This window comes from Mobula hypostoma, chromosome 28, assembly GCF_963921235.1.
Source record: "Mobula hypostoma chromosome 28, sMobHyp1.1, whole genome shotgun sequence".
NCBI classification, from domain to species: domain Eukaryota; kingdom Metazoa; phylum Chordata; class Chondrichthyes; order Myliobatiformes; family Myliobatidae; genus Mobula; species Mobula hypostoma.
In genome coordinates this window covers 6,644,983-6,662,800 of record NC_086124.1, presented here as the reverse complement: position 1 = coordinate 6,662,800, position 17,818 = coordinate 6,644,983, and the positions used below count along the sequence as shown (strand labels likewise).

At 44.8% G+C, this 17,818-nt stretch overlaps 1 protein-coding gene, 1 long non-coding RNA gene and 4 other non-coding genes across 10 annotated transcripts in view; 5 read left to right on the top strand and 1 right to left on the bottom strand.

Annotated features, from left to right (window-relative positions):
* LOC134339139 (synapse-associated protein 1-like) overlaps window positions 1–5,753 on the bottom strand; it is a 40,204-nt gene extending 34,451 nt beyond the window's left edge. Inside the window, exons 1-2 of one of the 4 annotated variants that reach the window (XM_063035491.1) lie at window positions 5,450–5,753; window positions 751–869 (exon numbers count right to left, since the gene is read on the bottom strand). In XM_063035491.1, the coding sequence (XP_062891561.1) occupies window positions 751–869; window positions 5,450–5,609 (279 nt within the window). In that variant the 5' untranslated portion in view covers window positions 5,610–5,753. The remainder of the gene's footprint in view (window positions 1–750; window positions 870–5,449) is intronic. The other 3 variants (XM_063035495.1, XM_063035494.1, XM_063035493.1) reach the window with 3 other exon arrangements.
* Window positions 5,754–5,950: 197 nt separating this feature from the next.
* On the top strand, window positions 5,951–12,544 carry LOC134339144 (uncharacterized). 2 transcript variants are annotated; one of them, XR_010016347.1, is made up of 6 exons: window positions 5,951–6,074; window positions 6,620–6,747; window positions 8,098–8,149; window positions 8,937–8,988; window positions 10,707–10,757; window positions 11,943–12,543. It is a non-coding gene; the product is annotated as an uncharacterized LOC134339144 (long non-coding RNA). The 2 variants fall into 2 exon arrangements; XR_010016346.1 differs by having other exon boundaries at window positions 5,975–6,002; window positions 11,943–12,544.
* Window positions 6,192–6,337, top strand: LOC134339182 (small nucleolar RNA SNORA16B/SNORA16A family). Its single transcript, XR_010016357.1, has one exon. It is a non-coding gene; the product is annotated as a small nucleolar RNA SNORA16B/SNORA16A family (small nucleolar RNA).
* LOC134339183 (small nucleolar RNA SNORA44) lies at window positions 8,234–8,367 on the top strand. The gene has a single exon (XR_010016358.1). It is a non-coding gene; the product is annotated as a small nucleolar RNA SNORA44 (small nucleolar RNA).
* On the top strand, window positions 9,061–9,134 carry LOC134339187 (small nucleolar RNA SNORD99). Its single transcript, XR_010016362.1, has one exon. It is a non-coding gene; the product is annotated as a small nucleolar RNA SNORD99 (small nucleolar RNA).
* LOC134339186 (small nucleolar RNA SNORD99) lies at window positions 10,838–10,911 on the top strand. The gene has a single exon (XR_010016361.1). It is a non-coding gene; the product is annotated as a small nucleolar RNA SNORD99 (small nucleolar RNA).
* Window positions 12,545–17,818: the final 5,274 nt, after the last annotated feature.

Here is a 17,818-nt window from a genome sequence, read left to right as displayed (position 1 = left end):
CAGGGGTGGTTGTATAGGCAGATATCAAGGAAAAATGGAAGGCCATGCGGGAGGGAAGGGTTAGATTGATCAGGGAGGATGCTTAAAGTTCGGCACAACATCATGGGCTGAAAGGCCTGCACTGTGCTGTGAAGTTCAAATGTTCTATAGATACGTTAGGGGCTCTTAGATAGCCACACGGATGAAAGAAAAGTGGAAGATTGTGAGGGAAGGACTAGTTAGATTTATCTTGGGATAGGTTAAAAGTTCAGCACATTGTGGGCTGAAGGGTCTGTACAGTGCTGTACTGCTTTATGTTTTAACTACACCTCCCTCATGTAAAGTGAGTGCACACATTAGAACCCTGATCAAGTCATTTCAACATTCTTAATATTTAATAATCAATATACTGATTTTGCTATCCATCTCATTATAAGCTTTTTTTTAAAACTTCTGTCATTAAAAAAAAATCAAGTCAATAATCTTTCCTGTGCATTTATGTCCACTATTTAATGAACCTGGTATCTAATTCTGACTTTAAACAAGTGAACCAGAGTCTGAACCACCCATCCCCTATTGAACTCAATCTCAGTATTAATAATGACATTACCACTACTTTGAAAACCGATTTTTACCAAGTGAACACTTCTCACCAGGTAAAATACACTGGGAACTAACATAACTGGCTTTATCACTCAGTGGAAAATCCAACTTAAAGCTCATAACCTTGTGCTAACAGATATTTTCTGGCAATATTGTAGTTGTTCAAACCATATCAAGGAGATTGCCTATTTTATGCTCCTCAGCAGATTTCTTGATCGTTTGGGCAGTTTCTCTCATTGAGTCGGAAACTTTCTTTGTAGCAGACATAGCCACTTTACGCAGATAATCTGTAATTAAAAAATACACAAATGTTAACTGTACTTGGTTTTACTCAATGCATTTAGTTTTAGATGGTTAACTTGTATACAAAGCAACACACACAAAATGCTGGAGAAACTCAGCAGGCTAGACAGCATCTATGGAAAACAGTAAACGATCGACGTTTCGATCTGAGACACTTCTTCAGGATTGGAAAGGAAAGGGGAAGAATTTAGACTAAGAAGGTGAGGGACGGAAGAAAGAGTCTTTTTCTGTTGATCAAGTGTCAAAAAAGCCAAATTAAATCTACTGTGATTCAATGTTGTAAAACAATATAACCTAAAAATTTGCGGGGGGGGGGGAGTGAATACTTTTCATAGGCACTGTAAGTGCTAGGAGGGTGATGAGTGAAGAGGGACAAATGGAGAAAGGTCGAGTTGTTGGACACTGTTAATCCAACAAAGAGTAATCAAGTCCATTCAGATTTTGTGCTTTATTAAACCACAGTAACAACATTTCCTTTAAACACAAGAGATCCTGCAGATGCTGGAAATCCAGAGCAACACACACAAAATGCTGGAGGAACTCAGCAGGTCAGACAGCATCAAACAAGAGAAAATCTGCAGATGCTGGAATCTATTGAAATGAAAAAAAACAGTCGATGTATTGGGTCGAGAACCTTCATCAGGACTGCAAGGACGAAGATGCCAGAATAAGAAGGTGGGGGTTGGGGGGGGGGGAGAAGGGAAAGGCATAGATGGTGACAGGTGATAACACGTGGGTGGGGGAAGGGGGATAAAGTAAGAGACTGGGAGGTGATTCTTACCTCCCACTCTTTGCACAGGTGAACTTACCCTGCTATAATTCCCACTTCCTCACAGTCAATTTCTGCACCAGCAGCAGGTAAATGTAACCTTGCCCTGATAAGTTTACGCGTGCAGTTTTCATTTTCCCCCACATCAAGTTAATTGTAAAGGGGTTAAGACACAAAGGAAAGCAAGGATCACAATCATAGATAATACAAACATTGTGCACCTTTCACAAGGTAGCATTGTACACACAGTGGCCGCTTTATCGGGTATACCTGCTCATTAATGCAAATACCAAATCAGCCGATCATGTGGCAGCAACTCAGTGCATAAAAGAAGGTAGACATGGTCAAGAGGTTCAGACCAAACATCAGAATGGGGAAGAAATGTGATCGAAGTGCCTTTGACCGTGGAATGACTGTCAGTGCCAAACAGTGTGGTTTGAGCTTCTCAGAAACTGCTGATCTCCTGGGACTTTCACACCCAAATCTCTCGACTTTACAGAGAATGGTGTGAAATACAAAAAGCATACAGTGAGCAACAGTTCTGTGGGTGAAAACGCTTTGCTCATCAGAGTGGTCACAGAATGGCCAGTCTGGTTCAAGCTGACAGGAAGATGACAGTGACTCATGTAACCACGTGTTATAACAGTGGTGTGTTGAAAAGCATCCCTGAACACACAATATGTCGAACCTTGAAGTGGATGGGCTACAGCAGCAGAAGATCACACCGGTACCTAACAAAGTGGTGACTGAGTGTACTTTGAACAGAGAACATCACAGCACAGGTACAAGCCCTTTGCACCAATATCTGTGCCAACCCCAATGCAGTTTAACAAATCCCAACTACTCCCTGCTGGCTCATGTGCCTGTCTAAATGCTTTTTAAACATTGCTGTGGAATCTGCTTTTATCACCTCCCCTAACAGTGCATTCCAGACACTACCACTTCCTGCGCAAAGTCAAACTCACCTCACACACCTTTTGCAAACTTCTCTGCTCAGCTTAAAGCTTTGCCTTTGGCATTTGATATTTCTACCGTGTGGAAAAGATTCTCACCGTGCACCCTCTCGTAATTTTACATACCTGCATGAGATTGCCCCCCTGACGCCGATGCTCCAGGGAAAACAATCCAGTCTCTCCTTACAACTAATACCCTCCAGGCAACATCCGTAAGACCACAAGATATTGAAGCAGAATTAGGCCATTTGGCCCATCCACTCTGCCCCGCCATTTCATCGTGGCTGATCCACCTTCCTTATCAGTTCCAGTATCCTGCCTTCTCCCCGTACCCCTTCATGCCCTGACTAATCAAGAATCTAACAACCTCTGCTTAAACATACCCAATGACTTGGCCTCCACAGCCGCCTGTGGCAACGAATTCCACAGATTGACCACTCTCTGGCTGAAGAAATTCCTCCTCATCTCTGTTCTAAAAGGCCGCCCCTCTATTCTGAGGCTGTGTCCTCTGGTCTTCGACTCCCCCACTATAGGCTCAGCAGGGTAAAGTCAGGCAGAGCGATAGTAATAGCAGACTCGACAGGGGGAATGGAGAGGAGGTTCCGTGGCTGCAAAAGAGACACCAGATTGTGCGTTGCCTCCCAGTTGTTGGGGTCCAAGATGTCAGAGCAGCTGCGGTAGATTGTTTGGAGGGAGGGTGAGCAGCCAGAGGTCAGCCTGCACATCGACACCAATGACAGGGGTAGAAAAGGGGATGATGTGCTGTGCAGTGAGTAAAGGGAGTTAGAAAAGAGGCAGAAGAGGAATGACAGAGGAACCACTTATTTTAACTATACTTACTGTAATTCAGTTTTTCTCTATCCATATTTATTGTATTTACATTAGATTCAACTTTATTGTCATTGTGCCGAGTACAGATACAAAGCCAAAGAAATGCAGTTAGCATCTGACCAGAAATGCGAAGAATAGTGTTATTTACAAAATAACTGCAATGAAAATTAAGTGCTACAACACACAAATACAAAAGTACTGAGACAGTACTGCTGCTGCAAAGTTAACAAATACTGGTGATATTAAACCCGATTTTGAGGTAAATATGGTGTCAAAATGGTTGCTGAAATGCACCTAGTGTGGTAGTGTAGTGGGAAGTACTTGTCGCTCTCACTTTCAGCATGAAGCCATGGGAGCGGATGGTGGATGGTCGTATGAGCAGCTGGTGCATATCACAAGTCCTGGTTATGCGACCACTGATGCCAGGCAGAAAATCTCTGGAGTATTGATAATGGCTGGGGTCACCCATCTTGTAAAGACACTGCCCAGAAGGTAATGGCAAACCACTTCTGTGGAAAAATTTGCCAAGAACAATCATGGTCATGGAAAGGCCACGATCACCCATGTCATACGACACAGCACATAATGATGATGACACACTGCACCTACAATACTGCACGTAGCTTGGGTTACTCTAGTATAGGGAGGATTTCGTTAAGATAGTGCAGAAAAGATTCACAAGGATGTTGCCCGGAGCTTGAGTCAAAGGAGAGACTACAGGCCAGGACTGTTTTTCCTGGAGCAACTGAAGCTAAGGAAAATTTAAAGGGGATTGAAGAGGTAAATCTGACACACCGAGTGTAGGTGACAGAAATCTAGTCCAGACTACCAGAGGCAGGTACGCTTACAACAGCTAGGAAGGGCTCAGTGGGAGGTGGGCAGTATACAGGCAAATCAAGACTAGTTAAGAAAAATACACTGGTCAGTTGAGGCAAAAGGACTGTTTCTGACTCTTGAACTAAGTTGGGCAATGAAGCCACCATAGATTTAATGGGCTGAAAATCCATCACATACCATATGGAAGCAGCTAAAAAGAAGTGGACAGTCACTCAATGAGAAATGATTAAAGGGGCAGGGGAGGGCTTTGGGTCTGAATGGGTTTCTGAGCAAGGAGCCGGGGATTTTGAAAGGACTGAATGGCCTCATCCAGTGCCACCACAAGTTTATGACCGCGTCCAACTTCACCCACAGGTTATGTATGCCCACGGGATCTTAATGTGTGCCAATTATACCACCTCACCCCCCCCCCGCCATTTCCTCAGCAAGAACTGTGTTCCCTGGGGGTGAGGGGCCTCTGATTGCCCCGAGTGGGTTGGGGCGAGGGCGTAGGAAGCAGGATGGGCAAGAGGGGCTGTGTTGGGGCATTGGAGACTGGGAGGGTGCAGTGTTAAGGGGGCAAAGACAGAGGCAGGTTGGGACATGGGGGGGAGAAGGGAGAGGGAGGAAGTGGGGGGGCGTATTGGGGCAAAGGAGGGACTGGGTTAGGGTGCTGAAGGAAGTTTGTTGGAGAGGGAGAGTGTGGAATGTTAAGGAGTAAAAGAGGATCAGGATTAGGGCGCTGAGGAGGAAGGTGGGATGTTAAGGGGTGGGGGGGCTGGGTTAGGGCATTGGAGGAGGAGGGTGGGGTGCTATGGGCAAAGGAGGGGCTGGTTGGGTAACTGAAAAGGGGCAGAGTGGGGTGCTAAAGCACAGAGGGAGAAGGTGGGATGTTTTGGGGTGTTGGAGGGATGTTAAGGGGTGGAGAGGCTGGGTTAGGGTGTTGGAGGAGGAGGGAGGGTGCTAATGAGCAAAGGAGGGGCCAGCTGGGGTGTTAGAGAGGGGCAGAGTGGGGTGTTCAGGGGCAACAGGATTTGGGCGTTTTGAGGAGGGAGAGGATGGGGTGTTAAGGCGAAGGAGGAGGAGCTGGGTGAGACGGTGGGACAGTGGGACAGGTGAATGGGGAGGGTATATCGGAGCCAGGGTGAGGTTGGTGGAGGATGTGTTCGCTTCCGGGCGCCCGCCGCGCACTCACTGCCCACGCCTCTGGCCTGCTCCAGGACGGGCCCAGTCCCAGGCTTCCGGGCCGTTGGCGCCCCTTGCCCGGGAGGCGATTCATCGGGCTCCTCCTTCGGCACCAGCAACGTGGCCTCCTGCCACTGGGCAGAGTCGCCGCCTCCCGATTCCCGTAACATTGCCACCGGCTCCCAAGGCCCGTAGAGCAGGCCCACTCACGTGACCGCCGACGGAACCGCATAGCATTCTGGGATCTATAGTCCCAATCCTACTCCCCTTACTGAAACTGTTAAAACAGCCTACCGACGAGCTGGAATTGTCATTTATATAACTTTTTGATTTTTTTAAAATGCTTTTGCATCTGATTATGCTTCAAAAAATCTTTTTTTTGAGCTGGGGACTCCATTACTTTGAATGCAGAGCGACATACTTGCGGCATACGCAGTTGCGAGATTTATAGACACGTGACGTAAATAAGCCAATCAGAGCGCAGACCGGTCACTATATAAAAGATGCCCACGCCACTTTGTTCTTTCTCGCTGGTCGTCGCTGCTGGTCAGTGGATGGTGGAGGTACAATCGCAATCTATCCATTGCTTTCTACTACCTTTGTCTTGTTAAAGCTGTCGTAATATTCTTCCCAAGGTAGTTATCTTTTGTATTTCAAGGTTATTTTCTTAACTATTGTATTTTTTTTTAGTCTTGGAGTGATGGGACTCTCCTTTTCTGCTCCAGACGTCTTGTTGGAGTGCATTTGCCCAAGGAGGCCCTGATCGAAGCCATGTTCAGCTAAAACAAGTAGCTTATGTGGTCAAAACAGGTGCCCAGAGTGAATTCTCTTCCATAGACGGTCGCTGGTCAGTCTTCAATTGTGTCTTGACTGGCAACATTTGATATGGAAGACAATACTATAACGCCCATCTCTGCTCAAGTGTAAACAACAGGAATTCTGCAGATGCTGGAAATTCAAGCAACACACATCAAAGTAGCTGATCAATGCTGCCTGGCCTGCTGCGTTCACCAGCTACTTTGACGTGTGTTGCTTTGCTATAGTGTATTCACAGCAGGGCACGCAAGATCTTTTTATTGCATTAGTGCGTTACTTTATGTATTTGCGATGCTCTTGAGCAAGTCATAATAACTTCCTAACTGCGATTTTCAATGGACTTTTTTTCTTCCCCCGCTTGCAGATGGATTGTTTTGGCATCTCCGATTTCCGAGAGGACTTCGCTGCTGGTTAGACCATTGATTCCTTTCCGCAGAGAGTAAAGATGGCGAGCTGTGATCTTGGAAGCTCGTAAAATCCACTTTCGTCAAGGTTAGCACAGTTCAAAGTAAACTTTTAAGTACATGCATGTACGACCCTGAGATTAATTTTTTGGCAGGCATACTTAGTAAATCTTTAGAATAGTAATTATAACTGGATCAATAGGATGTGGAACAGTGCAGAAGGCAACACTGCAAATCCAAATATAAATATTTAGCAATAAATAATGAGCAAGGGGTCCTTATAATGAGATAATTGGTTGTGGGAATATCTCAATGGATGGGCAAGTGAGTATAGTTTCCCCTTCTATTCAAGAACCTGATGGTTGTAGGGTAGTAACTGTTCTTGAACTTACTGGTGCCAGTCCTTCTACCTGATGGCAGCAGTGAGAAGAGTGTGGCCGGGGTGGTGGGGATCTCTGGATGCTGCAGCACCTTTAGTAAGTAAAGCGAAGCAAAATGTTTTTCTTAGGCTAGCTAATAAAACATTAAGTCACTTGGTTATGATGAAAGGCAGGAGAATGCGGTTGAGAGGGAAAATAAATAGACCACTGTCGAATGGTGGTGCAGACTGAACAGCTTAAAAGTTTTCCTGTGTCTTGTGGTCTTACAATTTAGCCACTTCAATCGCTTTTCACTAAAGTAGACTTTATTGTTCAACCACTGTGTTTATGAAAATTATATGTGATTTTATACTTAGGAATGCTGCTTAACTGATGTTATTTGGTTCTGAGGTTGCTGTATGTTTTCCAGTAGATGGGCCTCAGGTAGATAGGTTTGTTGAGAAAGCTTTTTGACACATTGGCCTTCATAAATCCAAGTGCAGGAGATGGAATGTTATGTTGAAATTGTATAAGACATTGGTGAGGCCTGATTTAGAGTATTTGGGTCACCTAGCTACAGGAAAAGATGTAAATAAAGTTGAGTGCATGATGTTGCTGGGACTGAGGGGCCTGAGGTGTAAGGAAAGATTGAACAGTTTAGGACTGTATTCCTTAGAATGTAGACAATTAGAGGGAGATTTGATAGAGGTATACAAAATTGAGGGGTATAGCTAGAGTAAATGCAAACAGGCTTTTTCCACTGAGGTTGGGTGGGACTAAACGAGAGATTAAGGGTGAAAAGTCCAAGGGGATTATGAGGGAAAGTGTCTTCATTCAGAGGGTCATGAGTTTGGAACGAGCTGCCAGTATGTGTGGTGCATACAAGCTCAATTTCAACATTTAAAAGTGAGTTTGGATTGGTACACAGGTGGTAGGGGTGCAGGTCAAAGGGAGTAGGCAGTTTAAATGGCTCAGCACAAACTAGATGGGCCAAAGGGCCTGATTTTCTGTACTTTTTTATGACTACTTTTATGCATATGACAGTAAACTGGGCTTTGACTTTGCATCTCCTTTTACAGTAGGTCCTCGATGGGCGAATGTTTTACGACTCAAAACGAAAGATCCTTACTGGTGAGTTTCATCTAGAAACCCAGCCATGTGCACGTAGTGCATTTTATAGCGGTGCATAACTTTGTGGGTGTTGGGCATCACCTTGTGCATGTCATCCAAGAGCCGCAGCTTCACAGTTGGTAGCTGTGGACTCTCCAACTGCATGCTATAGAATTGGAGAGACTTTGACAACTTTGGATCTTGTTTATCCTCTGTTGCCACTCGACTCTCCTACATTCTGTGTTGGAATCCATCATGTTTGATGGGCTTAATCGTGTAGCCTGCATTTACCTGGGTACAATTCCACTACTCGCACGGCTTTTCCGTTCGGTTTAAGATTTCTGTAGGCTAAGCTGGGTCTTGAATCCATTGGTTTTCAACCTTTTGCTTCTGCATTTCCTTCGTAACATGCTGTGTCACATAGTGCAAGAAGAGCAAAAAATAGTGAGGTTGTGTGCATGGGTTCATTGTCCAATCAGAAATCTGATGGAGGGGAAGAAGCTGTTCCTGAAGCATTGTGTGTCTTAAAGGTTCAATGAGGAGGGCTTTGTTCTGGATGATGGGGGTCCTTAATGATTCAAGATTCAAAGTACTGTTGTTATCATTCAAATTGTTTATTCAGTGTACAACCCTGAGATGCTGCCTTTTTGAGGCATCACCTTTTGAAGACGTCTATGAGGCTGCTGGTCGAGTTTACAGCTTTCTGCAGCCTTTTGCAATTCTGTACAGTGGCCCTTGCGTATGGGGTGCCACATGTGAGAGGCAAAAGTAACCATGTCAGCCACTAATTCTATCTTCCATTTTATAGGGTATTTGAAGCTGAGGAAGAGGTAATGAGATGCTGGTGCAAGACTTCATTGGTGAGGACATTTCAGAGTTTCAATGATATAACTCAATGTCTAGTAGTTTGTTCCATATTGTAGAAGAGGATGGCTGATCACTGATGAAAACCCCATGTTTTGTGGACTGCTGGATGAAAGCTGCGGATATGGGACTGAGATCAGAGAATGCAGTGTGATCTGCTCATAGCGGTTACAGGGTAGGGACAGGCCCCTTTCATCGAATTTGTCCCTGCCGAGCATGTTGTCCACCTAAACCAGTTCCATTTGGTCTGCATTCCTCTAACCCAGGGATTCCCAGCCTTGTTATGCCACGGACCAATGCCTGTGGATCCCTGCCTCTAATCTTTCCTATCCCCATTTCTACCCAACTATCTGAACTGCTTCCTCTGACAGCTTGTTGTTTTTCACTGTCCTTCCCAAGAAGTTTGTTCATTTTGTTTTATTTAGCAAAACAGCCCTTCTGGCCCACTGAGCCCACACTGCTGAATAACACCCATGTGATCAATTAATCACATGTTGGAGTGGGGTAATCACGCAGCTCGCATTTACCTGACTATAACTCCCCTGCTTGCATGTCTTTACAGTTTCCTTAAGGTTTCTGTAGATTAAGCCAGTTCTTGAATTGATTGGTTTTGAAGTTTTTGCTGCTAAATATGCATCTTTATAAACCACCTTGTCCACTGGGCATAGCTGCTCGTTAGTATTTACTTGCATGACTGATTAAATTGGTATATTGGTTATTGTTACGTGTACTGAAGTTGAGTGAGTGTTTTGCATGCAGAATTTTCATTACAACAGTGCATTAAGGCATTGTGCTGTGGGCAATGGTGGTCTGTGTTCTCGGCAAATTTTTCTATAGAAGTGGTTTGCCATTGCCTCCATTTGGCCAGTGTCTTTACAAGACAGGTGACCCCATACACTTCAGAGATTGTCTGCCTGGCATCGTTGGTCGCATGACCAGAACTTGTGATGTGCACCAGCTGCTCATACAACCATCCACCACCTGCTCCCATGGCTTCACGTGACCCTGATCTTGGGGTGGGGGGTGGGGGGCTAAGCAGGTGCTACATCTTGCCCAAGGGTGACGTGCAGGCTAGCGGAGGGAAGGAGCACCTTACACCACCTTTGGTGTAGACATATCTGAACCCCATCACCTGCATGTTTAGAAAACTCCTTGTCCGTTGGGTATAGCTGGCATTTCTCGTCCACGACTGATCCACAGTGAATCAGGTTTAATATCACTGACGTCTTGAAATTTGTTCTGTGGCAGCAGTACAGTACAATACATCATGAAACTATAAATTACTATAAGAAATGTATATTAAATATGCAGTTCAAAAGATGGGTACTGTGCATGCATTCATTGAGCATTCTGAAAAACTGGTGGCAGAAGGGAAGAAACTTCCTGAACTATTGAGAAATGAGAAAATCTGCAGATGCTGGAATGTTGTCTGAACTAATGAGTGTGCTGTAAGGCTCCTGTACCGCCACCTTGATGGTAATAATGAGAAGAGGGCATGTTCTGGGTGATGGGCATCCATGTGAATCAAGATTGGCATTTATTATCAACGCTGAGAGGCTGCCTTTTTGCAGGTGTCTTCACTGCTTGGGAGGCTAGTGCGCATGATGGAACTGGCTGTGTTTATAACTTCCAGCAGCCTTTTCCAATCCTGCGGAGTGGCTGCCCTGCACCAGTTGCCATGTGTTTACCACTAACTCTACCTTTTGTTTTATAGGTATTTGAAGCTGAGGAAGAGGTGACTGGATGTTGGCGTAAGACTTCAATGGTGAGGACATTTTTAGATCTTCACTGATATAACTCAACAATGTCTGTAGTAGTTTGTTCCGTATTGTAGAAAAGAGGATGGCTGATCACTGATGAAAACCCATGTTTTTGTGGACTGCTGGATGAGAGCTGCGGATATGGGACTGAGATCAGCAGAGTTGCAATGTGATCTGCTCGTAGCAGTTACAGGGTGGGAACAGGCCCTTTCACCCAATTTGGTATCCAACTAAGCTAGTCCCATTTGGTCTGCATTCCTCTAACCTGCCAGATGAAGTAGTTCAGGTTCAGTTGGGTAGGTATGGGGATAGGAAAGGTTAGAGCAGAGGTTCCCAACCTTTTTTTTAAACAACCATGGACCAATACCATTAAAGAAGTCTGGAGTCCAGGAGGATAGCTAGAAGTTGATTGCTGAAGCTGGGTGCATGGGGAAAGTTAAAGGGCTGGAGAACAGTGGACCATTGGTGAAAGGGAACCTAGGGGGAGGTGAGAAGATGTGAGGCCAGAGTCTGGAAGGGGAGAGAAAACATTTCAATGAGGAGAAATTGATGTTAATGTCATCAGGTTGGGGGGCTACCCAAATGGAATACAAGGTGTTCCTCCTCCTCCACCCTGAGGGTGGCATATGAGAGAGCCATGGGCCGACATGTAGGAATGGGAATCAGAATTAAAATGTTTGGCCAGTTCTGCTTTTGATGGGATGGAGCAGAGGTGCACGACAAAGTTGGCCACGGACAGGTCTTTCTAATGTAGAGAGCACCAGACAATAGGTGACCCCAGCACCCTTTAGTGGTGTGATTGAGCCTGTGTTGCTATTACTAACAGTCATACTGCCCCTTTGTCCCTCTGTTAAATCCTTCCCCCTCACCCATTATCTGAAATCCACTAGTCTTTAGTTCCCTTTTCCTTGGGGTGGTTAGGGCAATGAATGCCGTCTGACTTTATAAACCTCTGTAAGGTCACTCCTAGGACAGGATAAAAGTCTCATCTGCCCATCTTCTCCCTGTAACTCAGATCAGTGATGCTGCCTGTGTTCTGTCATCATCCCCAGTTGCCATTTCTTCCACATTACACATTCCCGCCCTCTGCAGAAGGAATAATTTTAAAGTCAGATTCAAATCTGAGAGAAAGGCAAACTGTCTGAATGGTGGCCTTGGATTCACTTCTCATGTTTTTCTTGGTTCTATAGGTATGCAGCAATTCCCGGAATGGAGTGTGTTCACACTTGAAACCTGCTGTTAACCTGCAGCACTGACTGGATGGTGGCTGAATTTCCTGAATTATTTTTTGCTTTGCAATTGGTACATCTGTTAAAGAGTGTTGTGCTAATAAATAATGCAAACTGAACTTGTTTGGAATTCAGAATCTGTTCTACTGGAACTGAGTAACAATCTTGCACTGGTTCTCTTGGCTTCCAGAGCAGTAGAGCAAGCTCATTAAAAGGCTGAGACCACGGCAGTAGAAAATGATTTGTTTTTAACTTGGAATAAGAACTTAATACTTATACCAGTGAGTTCAAAAAAATAACTGGAATTTGTTAAAGAAAGCGTGAAAGAATTTAGATCGGGTTGGTATATTGGTTATTACATGGACTGGGGTACAGTGAGAATGTTGACAAACGAGATTCTGCAGATGCTGGAAATCCAAAGCAACGCACCAAATGCCGGAGGAACTTGGCAAGTCAGGCAGCATCCATGGAAAGGGGGACGATGCCAGAAGAAAGGTGGTTACCTTACCTGCTGAGTTCCACCAGCATTTTCCCCTGGGATTAATAAAGTATGACTGACTATATGACATTGTGTGTGTTACAGTGAGAAAGTGTTCTGCATGCCATCAATACAGAATTTTCATTGTAAGTGTATTAAGGTAGTTCATTGTTAAGTAGGTGGTCATGGTCTTTCCATGACCACAATCATTCTGGCAAATATTTCTTCTAGGCAGTGTCTACAAGTTGGGTGGGTGACCCTGGCCATTATCAATACTCTTTAGAGATTGCAGTGGTCAAATAAGGCAGGAATTGTGATCTGCACCAGCTGCTCATAGCACCACCCACCACTTTCTCCCATGGCTTCACACAACCCTGATCTGAGGGAGGTGAGTGTACTACGCATCTTGCCCAAGAATGACCTGCAGGCTAGTGGAGGGATGGATGCCGTGCATCTACAATATCTCCAACCTGCTAGCCAAAAGGCTGTGCGAAGGAAGCTAGCAGTGCAAAATAAGTTTCTGAAGAGAAGGCCACCCTATTAAACCAAAAGGGTCTCTGCCAAAAATATCAACTGTTTACTCTTCATAGGTGCTGCCTGGCTTGCTGAGTTCCTCCAGTTTTTTGTGTTGCTTATTAAAGTGACCAGAGGCCTGGTCACTTTTTGTAACTGGGGTAGAAGCTGTCTGAGTCTGCTTTCAGCCTTTTGTACCTTCTGCCTGATTGGGGAGTAGGAGAGGTGGTATTGGGATCGGCAGGGGTCTTTGATTACTCAGGCAGAGATATAGAAACAAAGCCTATAGCACAATACAGGCCCTTCGGCCCACTAAGCTGTGCTGAATGTCCATACCTGTGAAATTACTTAGGGTTACCCCTAGCCTACTCTTCCAAGCTCCATATAACTGTTCAGGAGGCTCTTAAAAGACCCTATCGTATCCACCTCGACCACAGTTGCCAGCAGCCCATTCTACACACACACACCACTCTGCATTTTTTAAAAAAACTTACCCCAACATCTGTACCTACACAAGCACCTTAAACTTTTGCCCTCTTGTGCTAGCCATTTGAGCCCTGGGGAAAAAGCCTCTGACTATTCATCAGTATAGATACAGTCCGGAGAGGGAGAATGTTGTTTCTTGCAGTCACAGGCTGAGCAGTTTAAAGTATCTGTAAATTGTACAATCTTGAGATCTGTCTGCTTCCAGGCACCCACAAAGGAACTGGGGGGGGGGGGAATGCAACCCCCAATGTGCAGAGTTTGGGGAGGGGGGTTGGAAACCCTGCAAAAAAATAAAAGCAAGCAACAACTTTCAGAACCAAGGTTTAGTCCATAGAAACACACATAAAAGTTGCTGGTGAATGCAGCATCTCTAGGAAGAGGTGCAGTCGACATTTCAGGCCGAGACCCTTCGTCAGGACTAACGAGCCCATAGACCTGAGGCTTGCAGCTGGGACATACCCAATTGCCATGTTGAACCATGATACGTCCAGATGAGATGCCTTCTATTGTTTGTCAAAAGTAGGCGGACAACAAAGGTGCAGATATGTGGCTGTTTATGGAGCACCAGCTGGTACTTCTGGAGTGTTTTTGTCATTGGATACACTTGATTCTACACCAATAGTGTTTTGCTTTTGCACTATCAAACTAGTCTAATCAGGCCAAAGGGGACACTGGCCCAGGGTTTTTTTTTACCAGGAGTCTGGAATTCTCTGTCCTGGAAATAACGGAAGCTGAATTACTAGGAGTAAGTAAAACATAATGACATACAGAGAAGTGGGACGGGGGGAGGAACTGAGGTCAGCCATGTTCATATTTAATGCTGGGTGAGGCTTAAAGGCCTGATGGTTATTGCTGTCTTATGTTCTAGAGGGGAAATTGCAAACCTCTGGAATATGAGCAGTATTCTGGAATATAACCTCTGGAATTATTTCCCTAAAATTTTGTGAAACTTGGGCATGACAAATACTTCTATAGATGCATAATGGAGAGTATGACTGGCTGTTTCATGGCCTGATATGGTAACACCAATGCCCTTTTGACTGGAAAATCCTACAAAAGGTAGTGGATTTAGCCTGGTACATCACTGGTAAAGTCCTCCTAGCACATCACTAAACGTAGGAAAGCACCATCCACCATCAAAGATTGCTGCCACCCAGACCTTGTTGCTGCCATCAGGTAGAAGACACACGAGCCTCAGGACTGGCACCACCAGGTTTAAGAACAGTTCGAATCCTGCAGCCATCAGGAGACAAAGGAGGATAACTACTTGCTCACCAGTGAGATGTTCCCACAACCAATGATCTCACTTTAAAGACTCTTATCTCATGTTCTTATTTATAACCTTGTTTATATTGCATTTTCACAGTTTGTTGTCTTCTGCACTCTTGTTACTTTACTGTTGCTATTCTATAGATTTTCCACAGGAAAATGAATCTCAGGGTTGTATATGTACTTTGATAATAAAATGTACTTTTGAAGGGTGCTCTTAAAAATCAAACCTCTCAAACTGCTGGTGAAACATCTGTGGAGGCAAAGGGGATGGTTGTGATCCTGCTTTAAGACTAAAACCGAAGCAGCAACCATCCCTTTGCCGTCACAGATGCTGCTTGACTTTTGTCCCTCCGCGTTATGACAGTGGGGTAGAAGTTATCCTTCAGCCTAGTGGTACTTGCTTTCAGTCTTCATCTTCTGCAGTGCACCACAAAATGCTGGAGGAACTCAGCAGGCCAGACAGCATCTATGGAAAAGAGTAAAACATGTCCCGAGGAAGGGTCTAGGCTTGAAACGTCGATTGTTTACTCTTTTCCGCAGATGCTGCCCGGGGGCTGCTGAGTTCTAGCATTTTCAGTGAGTGTGTTGCTTTGGATTTCCAGTTCCGGCAGACTTTCTTGTTCTTGTGTATTCTGCCTGATAGAAGGGAGAAGAGGGAATGCCCAAGATAGGTTAGGCTGATTATGTTGGCTGCTTTACCGAGGCAGCAATGAATGTAAGAGCGAGTCTGTGGTATCTGGTATGTACACAGGTTACAGGTTGTACCAGTTCCCTTGACCTTTCCCACCAGCCTTCACCTATCACCTTCCAGCTAGCTTCCTTCCCCTCCCCCCACCTTTATTCTGATGTCTTCTCCCTTCCTTTCCAGTCCTGAAGAAGGGTCTCAACCAGAAATGTCGACTGTTTATTCATTTCCAAAGCTGCTGCCATCTTTACTTCCACTTTCCACAGGGATTGCTTCCTCCGTGATTCCATCGTTTTTTTCATCTCTTCCCAATAATCTCCCTCCCAGCACTTATCCCTGAAAGCGGCCAAAGCACTGCGCCTGCACACTCTCCTCCATTCAGGGCCCCAAACAGTCCTTCCAGGTGAGGCAACACTTCACCTGCAAATTTGTCTCCTCTACATTGGGGAGACCCACCGTTTCGTCGAGCCAAAAGCAATTGGGGCAGAGGTGGCCGACGAAGTCGGTGGTCGCGTAACCAGGACTTGTGATGTGCACCAGCTGCTGATACGATCATCCACCACCTGTTCTCATGGCTTCACGTGACCCTGATCGCAGGGGCTAAGCAGGTGGAAGGGTGACCTGCAGGCTAGCGGAGAGAAGGAGTGCCTTACACCTCCTTCGGTAGAGACGTATCTCCACCCTGCCACCCCAAATGTACTTAAGCACATGGGACAATAATAAACCAATTTTCAGGGATTACCTATTGTGTAGGGAGTATTTAATATTAATAGTGAAGACAATGCAAGTAAATAAAACCACATTATCGTATTTAATTATTGAGATACAGCGTGGAATATGCCTTTCTGGCTCTTTGAGTCACGCTGCCCAGATTAACCCTAGCCTAATCATGGGATGATTTACAATGACTAATTAACCTTCCAACTGGTAGTTCTTTAGACTGTGGGAGGAAACCAGAGCACCCTGAGGAAACCTACGCAGTCACAGGGAGAATGTACAAATTCCTCACAAGCAGTGACGGGAATTGAACCCCAGTCATTGGTACTGCAAACCGTTGTGCTGACCATTACACTACTCTGCTGGGCTGAATGGAAAACATTAAAAAAAACAGTGAGATCTTGTTTTCATCTTTCTGAGATACTGAACGTCTGCAGGAGCAATAAACAATTCTGAAGATGTATGGACTTTTCTCACAGCTGTGTCCACCTCCATCCAGAGATGCTGCCAAAAACGTTGAGTTCCTCCAGCACTTAGTGTTGCTGTATATTCACAGCTGTCTGGACAATAGAATTATTGTACTGGTATTGTAACATTTATGAGCTGCTCAAAGTTCAAAGTAAATCTTATTATCAAAGTACATACAACCCTGAGATTCATTTTCCTGTGGGCATACTCAGCAAATCTATTGAATAGTAACTATAACAGGATCAGTGAAAGATCAACCAGAGTGCAGAAGACAACGAATTGTGCAAATGCAAGTATAAATAAATAGCAATAAATAATAAGAACATGAGATAATAGGATAAAGAGCCCTGGAAGTGAGATCAGTGGCTGTGGGAACATCTCAATGGATGGGGAAGTGAGTACATATAGTTATCCCCTGTTGTCCACCGACGGCTGCAGAGTTGTGATTGTTCTTAAACCTGGTGGCGCGCATCCTGACGCTCTTGAATCCTCTACCTGATGGCAGCAGCAAGAAGAGGCCTGGGTGGTGGGGATCTCTGATGATGGATGCTGCTTTCCCATGACAGTGTTTCATATAGATGTGCTCAATGGTTGGGAGGGCTTTATCTGTGATGTACTGGGCTGAAACCACTACCTTTTGTTGGATTTTCCATTCAAAAGCATTGGTGTTTCCATACCAGGCTACCACACATCTATAGAAGTTTGTCAAAGTTTTACATAGTAAAGTAAGAATAAACAATATGGCTCTTCGACATCTATTAGTACACCCATCTTGATAAGAACAGGTCATCCCCCGAAGTTCAGCTTTATTTTCCTCTGTCGTAATGTTGTTTGCTGGGATCTTTTCTTTTATCACGAAGGACCCCCATCGCCCAGGTCATGCCCTGTTCTCATTGCCACCATCAGGGTAGTGCAGGAGCCTGAAGACACACATTCAACAATTCTGGAACAGCCTCTTCCCCTCTGCTATTTGATTTCTAAATGGACATTAAACCCATGAACACGGCCCCACTACTTATTTAATTTAACTATATATACATTAAAGGCGGTGAAAACTTTTTATAGGAACTGTATATATGTACAGTGTGTATATATACAGTGCCTATAAAGCATATTCACCCCCTTTAATATGACACACCAAATCATCACTGGTGCAGTCAATTGGTTTTAGAAGTCACATAAGTAGTTAAATAGAGATCACCTGTCAAGATGTTTCAA